Source organism: Aspergillus aculeatus (genome assembly GCF_001890905.1).
Source record: "Aspergillus aculeatus ATCC 16872 unplaced genomic scaffold ASPACscaffold_2, whole genome shotgun sequence".
NCBI lineage: Eukaryota > Fungi > Ascomycota > Eurotiomycetes > Eurotiales > Aspergillaceae > Aspergillus > Aspergillus aculeatus.
Genome location: NW_017962977.1, coordinates 2,967,892 through 2,981,120, shown reverse-complemented (window position 1 = coordinate 2,981,120; position 13,229 = coordinate 2,967,892). Strand labels below are relative to the sequence as shown.

At 55.8% G+C, this 13,229-nt stretch overlaps 6 protein-coding genes across 6 annotated transcripts; 4 read left to right on the top strand and 2 right to left on the bottom strand.

The window, feature by feature from the left end:
* Nucleotides 1–509: 509 nt before the first annotated feature.
* ASPACDRAFT_22568 (uncharacterized protein) lies at nt 510–1,208 on the top strand (the record flags this gene model as incomplete). The annotated part of the gene is made up of 2 exons (XM_020199131.1): nt 510–977; nt 1,038–1,208. Coding segments are annotated over 2 exons (639 nt in total), but the record flags the coding sequence as incomplete, so codon positions are not given.
* A 294-nt stretch (nt 1,209–1,502) lies between these two features.
* On the bottom strand, nt 1,503–2,579 carry ASPACDRAFT_50143 (uncharacterized protein; the record flags this gene model as incomplete). The annotated part of the gene is made up of 3 exons (XM_020202318.1): nt 1,503–2,240; nt 2,299–2,429; nt 2,537–2,579. The coding sequence occupies 3 exons, from the start codon at nt 2,577–2,579 to the stop codon at nt 1,503–1,505; spliced, it is 912 nt and encodes a 303-aa protein (XP_020060601.1).
* Nucleotides 2,580–3,448: 869 nt separating this feature from the next.
* ASPACDRAFT_112709 (alpha/beta hydrolase) lies at nt 3,449–5,039 on the top strand. Its single transcript, XM_020195663.1, has 4 exons — nt 3,449–3,669; nt 3,734–3,872; nt 3,924–4,032; nt 4,087–5,039. Exons 1-4 carry the CDS (start codon nt 3,478–3,480, stop codon nt 4,895–4,897), a joined length of 1,251 nt encoding a protein of 416 aa, XP_020060600.1. The 5' UTR covers nt 3,449–3,477; the 3' UTR covers nt 4,898–5,039.
* A 2,396-nt stretch (nt 5,040–7,435) lies between these two features.
* On the top strand, nt 7,436–8,500 carry ASPACDRAFT_57579 (uncharacterized protein; the record flags this gene model as incomplete). Its single annotated transcript, XM_020203262.1, has 1 exon — nt 7,436–8,500. One exon carries the CDS (start codon nt 7,436–7,438, stop codon nt 8,498–8,500), a length of 1,065 nt encoding a protein of 354 aa, XP_020060599.1.
* Nucleotides 8,501–8,824: 324 nt separating this feature from the next.
* On the bottom strand, nt 8,825–10,411 carry ASPACDRAFT_39876 (uncharacterized protein; the record flags this gene model as incomplete). The annotated part of the gene is made up of 1 exon (XM_020200667.1): nt 8,825–10,411. One exon carries the CDS (start codon nt 10,409–10,411, stop codon nt 8,825–8,827), a length of 1,587 nt encoding a protein of 528 aa, XP_020060598.1.
* Nucleotides 10,412–11,944: 1,533 nt separating this feature from the next.
* Nucleotides 11,945–13,146, top strand: ASPACDRAFT_57577 (uncharacterized protein; the record flags this gene model as incomplete). Its single annotated transcript, XM_020203261.1, has 2 exons — nt 11,945–12,426; nt 12,492–13,146. 2 exons carry the CDS (start codon nt 11,945–11,947, stop codon nt 13,144–13,146), a joined length of 1,137 nt encoding a protein of 378 aa, XP_020060597.1.
* Nucleotides 13,147–13,229: the final 83 nt, after the last annotated feature.

Here is a 13,229-nt window from a genome sequence, read left to right as displayed (position 1 = left end):
CCAGATTTACACCCCAAAGACTCAGTACATGCTTATCTGTGCAAGACCATAGTCGATAATAGCCTCAGCTAAATGCTCACGAACGTGCTTTCAAGCCCATCGGAGCTACAACACGCGGTGAGTCACCCCTGGCCTGCAAGGGCAGCTGCAAGGGATACATGCCACGACCCCGACCCCAAACAACCCGATCCAGCAGCCAACCCCAACAACGCACCTCGAATCTCAGACACATTCGACAATACGTAATCACGCATAGTACTTCACCGAGCAGACAAAACCCATCTCTCCTTCCAACCCACGACCTCCACCACAACACCACCACATCCCAACCCAAATCACCACCATACCATCCAACCACTCAGCCAATCCACAATGCATCTCACCCGCAAACAATGGCTCCAAGCCCTCACCCTCGCCCTACGTACATCCCAACCCCATCCTTCACCCCTTCCAACCCCAAACCCAAAACCCATAACCCAAACTAACAAAAGAAAGTCCCGGTCCAACCCACCGCCAAAATCCTCACCACAGCCCCAGATCCCACCGCCCCCTCCCTAACCTACAGCATCACCATCCCCAACACCAACAACAACACCAACACCCTCAATCCCCTTGAAGGTACCCCAAGGGGTCTCGGACCAATCTACCTCCGCCTCACCGCCCCCACAACCATGCAATGGATCTCCCTCGGCCAGGGGCCCGACATGGCCACCGCTAACATCTTCATCGTGTACGCCGCCTCCGCCACCAGCGTCACGCTCTCCCCGCGGTCCGGGGGCCAGGGCCAGCCGCGGTATAATCCCGGGGCGAATGTCACGCTGCTCGAGGGGTCGGGGATCGTGGATGGGATGATGGTGGCGGAGGTACGGTGTGAGGATTGTTGGGGGTCGTGGCCTGCTCTCCCTACTACTGGTAGTGATGGAGTGGGGGTTGGGGGTGAGACTGGGGCTGCGGCGGTGGATGTGACTGGGGCTGCGGTGACTGCGACTGGGGCTGGTGGCGGCGGTGGGTTCGTGATGGATCCGAACGGGAATGAGACGGCGTGGTTCTGGGCGTATCAGCTGGGTGCGCCGCTTAATAGTGATGATGTCGGGGCAGAGTTGGGGATGCATGATGTTAAGGGGGAGATGGTGTGGGATTTGAGGGAGGCGCGGTTTGAGGTTGGTGCTGGGGACGAGTTGGTGAAGGGGTTCAATCCTTTTGTTTGAGGGGGTGGGGTTATTACTAGAACAGGTTGGGGTTCGGTGACATTGCACGAAGTAGGCGTTTGAGACGGGTGGAGATTATATTGAGCTCATAAGCATGCAGAAAGAGGAACATGAAATTAGAAAATGAGGTCAAAATTTGTACACGCAAGCGAGATCTCCCCACTAAAAATATGCGAAATGGGAACTGTTGAACCCATTAGTATCCAAGAAATGCACAAGAAGCGTAGACTACAAACATGCCATGACCCCAATGCGACTAACCCTTCACAACGCCTTCCTTCCTTCGGAAGGCAATTAGTCCTGACCCTCCCCAAACTGCCGCGTCCACTCCTCCCTCTCCATCTTCCGCCCAAACGCCCCCGTCATCCGATCAAACCGCCACCGATAAACCGGCCACACCACCGAAGCCACCACCCCCATCACCCAGTCCCTCACCGGCCGATCGCGCGGACTCGGCCCGCGCATATTATTCAACAGCAGCTCCGTCTCCCCATCGACCGTGATATACCCCTGGCCCGCGCGCAGCCCCCGCAGCGTCAACTCCGCCACCTTGGCCGCCGTCAACCCGCCCTTGTTGTCCGCCGACCCCTCCATCTCTTTCAACAGGTGCGGTTTCCGGATCTGCTCCTCATAGAACGCATCCGTGTAGATCGTGCCCGGAAAGCTGCAGTGCACGCGGATGTCCTGCTGCGCGCGGTACAGCAACACCTCCGACCGCAGGGTGTCGGCCAGCGCGCGCGTGGCGGCTTTCGTGGGGGTGTAGGCGGCGTAGCCCGGGAAGCCGAGGAAGGCGGCCGTCGAGGCGGTGAAGATCAGGTGGCGTTTGGTTTGGCTGTCGGCGGGGGGCTCCTGCAGCCAGCGCCGGAGGCAGGCATGCGCGATGTATGCGGCGGCGAAGTAGTTCTGGTCCATGCAGGATTTGATCTCCTCCGGGGTGATGTTGGCGAAGATACCGACTTGGGCGGCGGTGCCGCCGGCGACGATAAAGAGGACGGATGGTGGGGTGGGCTGGGAGGTGATGAATTCTTGGACCTTTGGGGAAATGTGAGTGTGTAGGAAGCAATTATGAGTAGGGCTGAGGCAGGCTTACCTGTTTCGGATCTGTCAGATCGACGGCGGCGGCGCTGATGACCTGATCCGGCGACTGCGTGTGGGAGAGCAGCTCTTTACGGGTCTCCTCGAGTGGGCCGGGGCTTCGGGCTAGGATGGTGACATGGGCACCTGCACGAGGTGGGATGCACGTTAGTGGCTGGCTTTGTGGGAGCTTGATTTGATGTCAATCTTCCGAGAAAACATGCCTTGGGTGGTGAGTTGGATGGCGAGTTCGCGGCCTAGACCCTTTGATCCACCGGCGATGACGACGGTCTGCATGCGTGTTAGACGGGGCTCGCTGTCACTGTGGGGGAGTGGGTTCCGACACACCTGGCCTTGGACGTGAAAGTGCTTGCTTTGCGTCATGGTGTCACCTTTGCATGCAGTCTGGGGATATCCAGTGGATTGGGTGAAGAATGTACCGTACTATGGTTCAGTTCCGGAGGGTAAACAAGATATGATTCAGGGGTATTTTGCAGAACCATGGGATGATCGGGCTGGGATCTCTGCATGACTAGTGCTTATCGCCCGACGGAGTATCGTATTTCCGGCCTCAGCCTTGCTGGACGATCATTCCATATTCTACCCATCAGGAGTGAGGATCACGAGATAGATATCTGACATTGATATGACAGGATGATGCTCGTGGAATACAAGAACACTTGATATTTCGGAATGTGCAACCCTATCTGATCCCCTCGTCGATTTACCCGTGACTGCGGCAATTGAACCCGGGAGCAGCATTATCGCGATCAACAATGATTAGCCGTGGCGGGCCGCGCTAGCAAAGAACCTGTGGGGCTACTAAGGGGTTTTGCCCTTGGTGCTATCTTGCTCTCTGGCTGGCCAGCTCTGGCGAACGCCTCCAGTGGGTCAGGGTACTGCCGAAGTCGAATCGGAGATTGGAATCGTCGATAGCGTCGAATCTATGTCCCTGAGACTCATGCGTCATAGGACAGATTAGAAAATAGACTCTGATAGGGGAACGGAAGCGAGGAAAAAGGAAAATAAGCGATGATCATGCTCGTTAGGCACGAGAACCTGCAGCTGAACTGTGGGTCTGTGGTCGTGGGACCTGCCTTTGCTGTCTTGTCCGAGTTGATATATCAGCGTGGTTGTCTTCTGGGAGCTCAATCTTCTGAGAGATTAAGGCCACATATTTTGTGTGTGACGCAGGATGGCATCGTCTCCCTTCATCATAACAGAGCACATCGTCGGGTGCCAGCATGTCCGCGAATACCCTCATGCGACGAGACACGGTGACGATGCGCTGCAGCTGGTGGTGAAGCGGTACACTCCCAAGTCGAACCCGGATCCCCAGCCGGGAGATGTCACGATCATTGGTGCGCATGCGAGTGGGATGCCCAAGGTCCGTGGCCTCTAACGTAGATACTGCGCTCATTAGCCTGGCAAGACACTAACCTCGGGAACAGGAGCTCTACGAACCACTGTGGGAAGAAACTCTAGCAAAGCTCGCGCACCAGGGTGTCCGGATTCGCTCAATTTGGATCGCAGATACAGCGAGCCAGGCCGCCAGCGGGCTGTTGAACCGACAAAATCTAGGCAATGACCGTAAGCAATGCCTCAAAACGACAATCCTCCCCTATACTGACTCAATTGCAGCATCCTGGTTCGACCACTCCCGGGACCTCCTGCATCTAATCAACACCTTCAAAGCCGACATGCCGCGACCGATCATCGGCGTGGGACACAGCCTCGGCGCCGGACAACTGTACGTTCCTCGGTTCTAAACTGAATCACCGGATGGGAATAACCGTCGACTTAGAATTCTATTGTCCCTAATGCACCCCCGCCTCCTCACCTCCCTCATGCTCATCGACCCCGTGCTGGCTCCAGATGTTCTCACCGGCAAAGGCGCCGCCTTCGCCCGCGCCTCCCTCTCCGCCCCCGACAAGTGGGCCACCCGCGCCGCTGCCACGACATTTTTGAAGAAACAGTATCGTAAATGGGATCCGCGGGCGTTCGATTGCTTACTGCAGTACGGCCTAGTCGACACCCCTTCAGGAGTCAGTCTTACTACCTCGCGCCACCAGGAAGTGATCCAGTACCTTCGCGCCAATTTCTCGGGCCGCAGGCCCTTAGATCCGGAGAGTGAGTCAGAGGAGCATGATGCGGTGTTTCATGCGGATGTCATCGGTCCCGCGCACGCGGTCGCCCCGTTCTATCGGTACGAGCCGATCCTGGCGTTCAAGCTGCTGAAGCATGTGCGGCCGTCTGTATTGTACGTCTTTGGTGAGAGGAGTCCGATTTCAACGCCGGAGATGCGAGCGGAGAAGGTGGAGCGGACGGGGAGGGGTATCGGGGGGAGTGGTGGGCGCTCGCGGGGGAGGGTGAAGGAGGTTGTTGTTCCGGTTGCTGGTCATCAGGTTCCGTTTGAGGATGTAGGGGGCGTGGCGGATGCGATGGCGGAGTGGCTGAGGGAGGAGGTTAGGAGGTGGAAGCTGGATGAGCAGAGCATACAGCGGGATTGGGAGGAACGGTCGGTGGAGGCAAGGGTGACTTTGTCTGGGGAGTGGGGGGCTCAGTTGAAAGATTCTTTGAAGAGGAAGGACAAGGTTGTGAGGGCGAAATTATGACATGTCCTTTGATGATAGATGAGGGAGCAGGAAATAAATAGAGGCTGGCTTATAGAATAATGTTGGATAGATTATCATGTCATACTTAGCAATAAGTCGGGAGTATAAAGGCGCTGACTAGGCTTGGAAAGGGAAGTTCTTGGTTTGTGTTAATGGTAATCTTGATATCATTCATTCACTCTGCGCAATTTGATTTTGACTGGAGGGCTATAGTCTCGTGTGTTCCTCCCCAACAGCAGCCGAGTCTTCCTTTTCATTCTTCGAAGCCCATCCTTACATTTTAACACAGTCACCTCACTCCTTGGCTTCCGTACTTTAGTCTCTGGATTCATCATCAGAAGACTTTTCAACTGACTCGTTCCAACACACTCGTTCCAGCCCACAGCAAGCCTTCCCCAGAAAGCCCGTCCGCGAGTGTTCGGCTTGCTCTAACGCCACCATGAGTCTCTCTAGATTACCCCCCGAGCTCATCCTCATGGTCGCAGAAAGCCTCGACTCGGAAAAAGCGATCAACTCTCTGACTCGAATAAATCGGTTCTTCTACTCCCTGTTGAATCCCTTTCTCTACCTACCATGCCCGAATAGACGTTGAGCTCTCTGCTCTACAACATGCCGCACGGAAGAACTATCCGGGGGTGATTGACCACCTTGTCGATTCTGGTGTCAGTCTACACAGTCGGAAAGCATGGTTTTACCAAGAATGGTATTTCGGCAAGCCTAAAAACCACCACCCGATTATCTTGGCTGGATATTCAGGCCACGCCAATGTCATGGAGACGCTATTGAGCAAAGAAGAACTGACTAGCGGGCTCACCGAAGCAGACTTCGCTGATACGATGTACTGGACAGTGCAGGCCAACCAGGTCAAAGTAGTGAAGGGGCTGCTGGACCGAAGAGTGACGGATTCGTGGAGATTCGATGATCGCCTCCTTCCCCAGGCTGCAAACAAACATAACTGCATTGATCTTGTGAATGTACTCTTGACCGATGCAGATAAGCGAACAAAAACAGGCCTTCTACCTGCACCCGTTCGGCAGCGAGTAATAGACGAGGCGTTCCTTGCGGGGATGAGCAGGCAGAATCCTGAAGACCTAATCACACTATTACTGAAGGCGGGGGCTGATATCAACTTCTATCCTCTGTGGCCGTGTACCCCTCTCGGAGAGGCTGCGCACTACAAACACGCGGGTGCTGTGAAGCTTCTCCTTGAGGCCGGGGTAGACCCCAATCTTCTGGATAGCCGAAAATGGGGACCACTTGCATGCGCGATAAAACCCTGGAAAATAGGTATCGCTTACTCATGGAACCCCCCTGGGCACGATCTAGAATATCCTGACCGACAACCCTTACCTCGTCCAATGTCACGCTCCGTCAGGGAGATCTTCCGTCTCCTTTTTGAGTATGGAGCGGAACCATCTCGAGCTGGAGGTAGCTGGGCACTGCACCTTGCTGTACTTTATCAATGTTATGAGGCGGCACACCTGTTGATCGACAAGGGTGCTCAGATCACTACGGCCCCTGTTAACGATTCTCAGCAAGCGGCCTTGAACCAAGCGGTAGCAGATCGCGACTTTGAAGCTATCAAGGCTATAGTGCCCCGAGAGTGGTCCTCAAATGCCTAGGCGGGACTTCCGAGCTCGAGGCTCCAGACTTCCAGGTTTTAACATGTACATGGAGGTGCAAGTGTTGCTCAGTGTGTTTCAAGCCTGAGATAGTATTCTTTTGATCGGTTCAGAGAAATTAGCATAAAGTCATCAAAAATTAGCTGTAGTACCACAAACACACAACCTTCATATCGTACCATAGCGGTCAAGGAAAATGACCATATAGCCCACCCTCCACAAGAGATGAACACCCGAATGTTAGACTGATAATCTTTAAAACCAATTTGAAGAAAGTAAGAGCCATTGCTTACATATGATAAAATTTTGGAAAAGTCACTATTAGACGGCTGTTTATGTCTTTAGTTTTTTTGCGCTGTCAGCCACGTGTATCCCGTGATCTGACCAATCTGAGGAGTAACAACACTCACTCCTTTCCAAGAAGAACTCGACGAAAGTTACTGATGTATAAAGCTATCAACTTCTAAACTCATCTGGCTTCTCTAAAAGTGTGCATTCCCGTGATTTGGCCCTGATTCACCCAAGCGAGATGTCTACTTAAAGCGTAGATATTTTCACAAAAGAACCCCGTACTCAGATATGAACTGTTATCAATAGTTCTTACTTCTTACTTCTTACGTTCTCCTTTGATCTTCCCTCCAACACTTACTTATCTTAATACAACATACCAGGAGGATCTTCAACTCACAAACCGAGCCTACAACGAGACTGCCTTCACTTGCAAAGTACAGCAAATATGAGTCTTTTAAAGCTACCCCCCGCGCCGTTCCTGATGGTTGTAGAGAGCCTGCTATCAGAAAAGACGATCAACTTTCTCTATTTTAATAATAATAATCATTAAAAAATCTTAATCATGTTAAATAAATAAACTGTCGATCACCTTTCTCCCAGCTAGACCCATTTCTTTATCGCTATAATGTTCGAACAGGTGACGTCTCTGCTTGGAAGCATGCGGCTACAAACAACCATCCTGAGGTCGTCAGGAAGCTTCTTCATGCCGGTGCAGATCTCTACGACCCATGTGGCACGAGTCAGAGCTCAACATCTGTCCTCAGCCCAACCATCCCCTCATTATCGCAACGATCCACGACCACCCCGAGGTGCTGGAGACGCTATTGGACCAAGAAACAGGAGGAGGGATGATCCACAGAATGAGTGGAGCTATTTACGCAGTCATGCTGCGGTACGCCATCTGGAACAACGCGGTGGGAGTGGTCCGCATGCTACTGTTTGGCAAGATGAGGGATCTGTACAACAAGCGCGAGCCGAGATTCATCTTCCCCCTCGCGATCGCTGCAATCGGGGGCCACGCAGAAATTGTTGCGATGCTCCTCCAAGAGCCCACCGAGCGCGTCAAGTCGGGTCTCCTCTTTCCGACTGTCCAGCACCGCGAGATCACCGCCGCCCTCTTCGACGCCATACGCAGCACGGACCCGGACGCCACCGCCGCACTGTTGCTGCGGGCCGGCGCGGACGTCAACGCCCCGAACAGCTGCAATTGATGCGGGCGGCGCGGAATCAGCACCCCGGCGCGCTGCAGCTGCTGCTCGAGGCGGGGACCGATCCCAACCACACACAAAGCGCTAGTGAGGGCCCGCTGGCCAGCGCGGTGGACTCTCTCGGCTGCCGATTCCATGACCCGCGGCATCCGATGGGCTATGCCCCTTTCTTGTGTACCCTCGATCATACACGCGTTGAGCTCGCCGCCGAGCAGATCCTACCGCGCATCCCGCGCACCCTCTGTCTGTTGTTCCGGCACGGGGCGGACCCGCGGCGCGCGGGCGGCGCGGCTGTGCTGCTGCGGGCCGTTACTGCGGAGTCTTGGCTGACGGCGCGGTTTATTACTGCCAAGGGGGCGCGCATTATCATCAAAAATGACGATTTCGAACCCGAGGCTCAGGCAGCGCTGGGTTGCGCGGCCGGGGATTACGATTTTGAGAGCGTCGTGGCTATTCTTGAGGTGGAAGGGTTGAAGATTTAAGTTCACAGCATCGTGCTCTGACTTGGACTACTACATGTGATGTAAAGCATTGGTTCTGGGTTTCCGTATTTGCGTTGGTGTTTGCTTGACGGCTGAACTGAAATTGGAAGAATTCTTGTTTAGCTGTGTTGTATCTGTTGAAGACTGATCAGAATGCTTACTACAAGGGACCCGTATCATAGAAGAATTTGATAACAAAATTACAAGAACAGACACTAATTATGCAGTGCTCATGATCATCGTCATCATCTCTTTAAGACTGTATTGTAATCCATCCCCATCAACAACCCCCATCAGCCCCCAGACCCAATCCCAAAAACAACCCTAAGGAAAGGGATCATACGCCCCCTCCCCCCAACAAGCGCCCTGCACCTCATCACCCTCAACATCCACCTCCGCAACCCCCTGCGCTCCAAACCTCTTCATGACCCCACCCCCCACGGCCTCCGTATCAAACGCAGTCCACCCCTTCTCCTCCAACCCATGCACCGGATCCCTCGCAAACGCCAGCAGATAATCCTGCATCACCTGGCTAGTCCGTACCTCCTCCCCCGTCGTCTCATTGCCGCGCACAATCCCAAACGTTCCAAAATTCATCGTCAAATCACTCGAATGGTACGCCCCCATCCACCCCAACGGACTCACATTGCTAAAATTCCCCGCAAACTGATACCGATACGTCTTCAACCCCGCGCGCTGCCGCACCACGCTCGTGTTCGCACTCACACACAGCCAATCGCGCAGCGTCACCGTATTCACCCCCTCCTGCCACGGCCCAGCCGTCAGATTGCTGCTGGGGAAAGTGTAGAGCGCAGCAGCCTCGTTCGCGCAGTTCGAGATAATCGCAGGGGTCTTCGCGATGAGTCCCTTCGCCGCGCGCGCCGGGTAGTCCGCGAAGATGATCTTCTCGTCCGCGACGGGGGCGAAGGTCATCGTGGGGACGGTCTTGGCGTCGCCGTAGCGGCCGATGAAATTCTGGATCGTGTCCACGGGGACCTGGCGCATGCACTCGAGTTCCTTCTGCGGGTGATGGGGGAAATCGCACCCGAGGTTTTTGGCCACGAAGGTGAAGTTCGAGTGGCTGGTGTCCAGGCTCGGGGTGGTTTTGAGGGCGGTCCCGGATTGTGAGATGGTTGCGCGCGCTAGCAGGTTCTCCGCGAAGGCGTAGGTGTGGTAGTCGACGCTCATGGCGCCGGCGGATTGGCCCCATAGCGTGATGGCCGACGGGTCGCCGCCGAACTCGCGGATGTGCGCGTGGACCCATTCCAGGGCGGCGCGCTGGTCGAGGATCCCCAGGTTTTGATCCGACAAGCCGGCGGCGTTGGGGAAGCCCATGATGTTGAGTCGGTAGTTGGTCGTCACGACGATGTGGTCTTGGGTGCGGTTGACCCAGGCGGCCGGCAGCTGGTAGGGGACGCGGATCCCGCCGGTGCGGAATTGCCCCCCGCTGTAGAAGACGAGCACGGGCAGGTTAGAGGCCGCGGTCGCGTTGGCGGGCGTCCAGATGGCCAGGTGCAGGCAGTCTTCGGCGCTGTGCTGGGCCATCGCCGCGGCGGTGGAGTTTTGGTCGGGTTCGTCGGAGATGAGGAATTCCGGGACCAGGGTGCCGAAGACCGAGGGGCCCCGGTACACGTACTGCGAGCAGGCAGGCGGGAATTGCGTGGCATTGTGGTGTTGGTTGGAGGCCGGGAGCGAGTGAGGGGGCTGCCAGCGGCGGGAGCCTACGGGGGGTTGGGCGTAGGGGATGGCCCGGAATTCACGCACGGAGGGGTAGGAAGGGTTGTAGAGGCCGGTGTAACTGCCCGTGCTGGTGTGCACGGTCAATGCATCGTCACTGTGGTGGGAGGTTGCCGTCACGCTTTGCGCGGGTAGCAGCAGCAGCAGCGATGCGGATAATGATGGGACTCTCATTCTCACGGGTGGGAGGTAATTTGGTGGCTGCAGCTACTTCGAAGGGTCTCGGAGAGTGCAGGCGGCCCTGCATGAACGACATCAGGCCGAGGTGCCACACTGCCAATATTTAATCAATGTCCGGGGTTTGACCGGCCCTCCGCAATATGCGGAGTCATTTCCCCCGGTTCCCCATGATTCGGTGACAGCTGCAGCTGGCACTCTCATTGCCGAACTTTCTGTCCGAGATGGATTCGGTGGCTTGTCGTCTGGAGTCGAAAGAGTTAGGGCGCAGTCGGCTGCACCTCGGGTGGTCGGATTTTCCGAGCAGCAGTGCAGCGTCCCTGGATCGATGTAACCCTACAACAACGGGATCCTTTTATGAGGAGCTGCAAGACGGCCCGTCCAGGCTAAGGCTTTGTGTCCGGCTTGCACCGGTCTACGAGGAAAACTAATTGGCTGTGTCGCTTTATTACTGGGGAAAACATTATGATCGCTGCGTATTGCATCACCTGCCGAGAATCTGATTAGGGTCCTCGACACAATACAGTCCGGCACGTGGAGGAGCCGATAAGATAACGCCGCTTCTGCCAATGCAGTACTGTAGCTCAGCACTCAACTAAAACTAAAACAGCTTCATGCATAAGCTCGTGGGCAAAGGCTCCGTCTCTCGAGAGCAGTGAGACTATCGATTCCACTACATGAGCCCGATGTCCAAGACAGGAATAGGACTACGTATTCATGCCCCATCCGGAACTTTCTGCGTCCATCCGCCGAATGTTCCGCTTAGTCCTATGGGCATTGGAGTCGAACATTGTCAAAACAAGTAAAGATCATCTGGTGATCTCATTCCCGTTGTTCTCACATTTTCGCTCCTGCCAAGCACTGAACCCAGCAAACGGAAAGCCAAGCCGGCCAGCCGTCAGGAACAGGGGTTGTCAATGTCATTATCTCGACACCAGACCAAAGCTCGTACAAAGCAAAGTCATAAGCACTTAAACACTATACGAGCTAATCTCCACGATTAATCAAACCGGCGGACAGCACTAAGTAATAAAGGAAAGCGTCTGCCTACGGGCTCCGGAGGCCACCCGGCATATTCTCCGTCTTGGCACAGGACCGTTCTTTTCTTTGCAGAAAATCGGGATTTCCGAACGGCGCTAACGGGGGCTTGCAGGACGCCGTTTATTCCTATTCGGGCAAGGATGTGATCATCCGCGGCCCGGTGTTTCCAGTGGTAGGAGTATGCCCTAATGCTATTTACTTCATACTGCATAGTGAAACGTGCATGCTGTCATCCAGGCTCCATGTTTTACTGCATTCCTTGGCAAGTGGGCGTGGTGGTTCCTGGTGCAGCAGCTACCTCCCAGCGGGTTGTGAGTACAGATTTGCAATGCTGATCTCTGCTGGCTATCTCGGTTCCTCGATGTGCTCCACTGGCTGAGATCGTTGTAGCCATGTATAAATACCTGCCTTGATGCCGATCGATTGGGGTCTGTAGATTGCCATCATCTCTTCCACTCTCCACTCATTCTTCAGAAAAGCTAGCCCACCATGCGGTTGCACGCCGGAGCCCTCCTACTCTCCAGTCTGAGCCAGGCGCTGGCCCGCCCAGCCAGCACCAGTACCAGCACCCGCGACACCTCGTCTCTGATCGTCGAGGACGCCCCCGACTACGTCCGCCCCTACGTGATCCGGCACTACTCCCACGCGCGGGCCGTGACCGTGGGCACGCAGCTGTACCGGTTTTACGTGACCGGCCCTTCCTCGGGGTACGCCTTCACCCTGATGGGCACCAACGCGCCGCACAGCGACGCCCTCGGTGTGCTCCCGCACATCCACCAGAAGCACTACGAGAACTTCTACTGCAATAAGGGCAGCTTCCAGCTGTGGGCGCAGGGCGGCAACGACACGCAACAGACGCGGGTGCTGTCCGCCGGGGACTACGGCAGCGTGCCGCGCAACGTGACACATACATTCCAGATCCAGGACCCGGACACCGAGATGATAGGAGTGATTGTCCCTGGTGGGTTTGAGTGAGTCCATCCACCTGATCCCCGGTTTCCCCCTCCCACCTCACAGCCTAACGAATTCAATGAAGGGACCTATTCTACTACCTCGGCACCAACGCAACCGACACAACCCACACCCCGTACATCCCTTCGTCCAGCGACAGCTCCTCGACCACGGGCCCCGACTCCACGACCATCACGACCCTCGAATCCTTCGACGTCTACGCCAAACTCGCCTTCACCCCGCGCACCGATACCGTGAACGGCACCGCCCCCGCCAGCACGGTCTGGCACAACGGCGCCAATGCCCTCGCCTCCACCGCCGGTGACCCCTACTTTGTGGCCAACGGCTGGGGCCCCAAGTACCTCAACTCGCAGTACGGGTACCAGATCGTCGCGCCCTTCGTCACGGCCACCCAGGCCCAAGATACGAACTACACCCTGTCCACGATCTCGATGAGCACCGTCCCGAGCACTGTGACGGTGCCTACGTGGTCGTTCCCGGGGGCCTGTGCGTTCCAGGTCCAGGAGGGACGGGTTGTGGTGCAGATTGGGGATTATGCTGCTACGGAGCTGGGGAGTGGCGATGTCGCGTTTGTCCCTGGGGGTGTGGAGTTCAAGTATTACAGTGAGGCGTACTTCAGTAAGGTGTTGTTTGTGAGTTCGGGGAGTGATGGGTTGGATCAGGTGCTGGTCGACGGCGGGGAGGAGTGGAGCTCGGTCACCTTTCCGGCGGATTGGTAGGGTTTGTTTTAGGGTTGGGTTGGGAGGGGTTTAAGCCGCCCGGGGGGGGAGGGGGGGAAGGGAAGGTGGGCGGTGGTTATAGA

Bases quoted from the DNA above. Each gene is read 5' to 3' on its own strand.
- ASPACDRAFT_112709 (XM_020195663.1), top strand. From the start codon at position 3,478: ATGGCATCGTCTCCCTTCATCATAACAGAGCACATCGTCGGGTGCCAG. The intron at 3,873-3,923 runs GTAAGCAATGCC...ACTCAATTGCAG, and splicing joins ACAAAATCTAGGCAATGACC to CATCCTGGTTCGACCACTCC. The intron at 4,033-4,086 runs GTACGTTCCTCG...CCGTCGACTTAG, and splicing joins AGCCTCGGCGCCGGACAACT to AATTCTATTGTCCCTAATGC.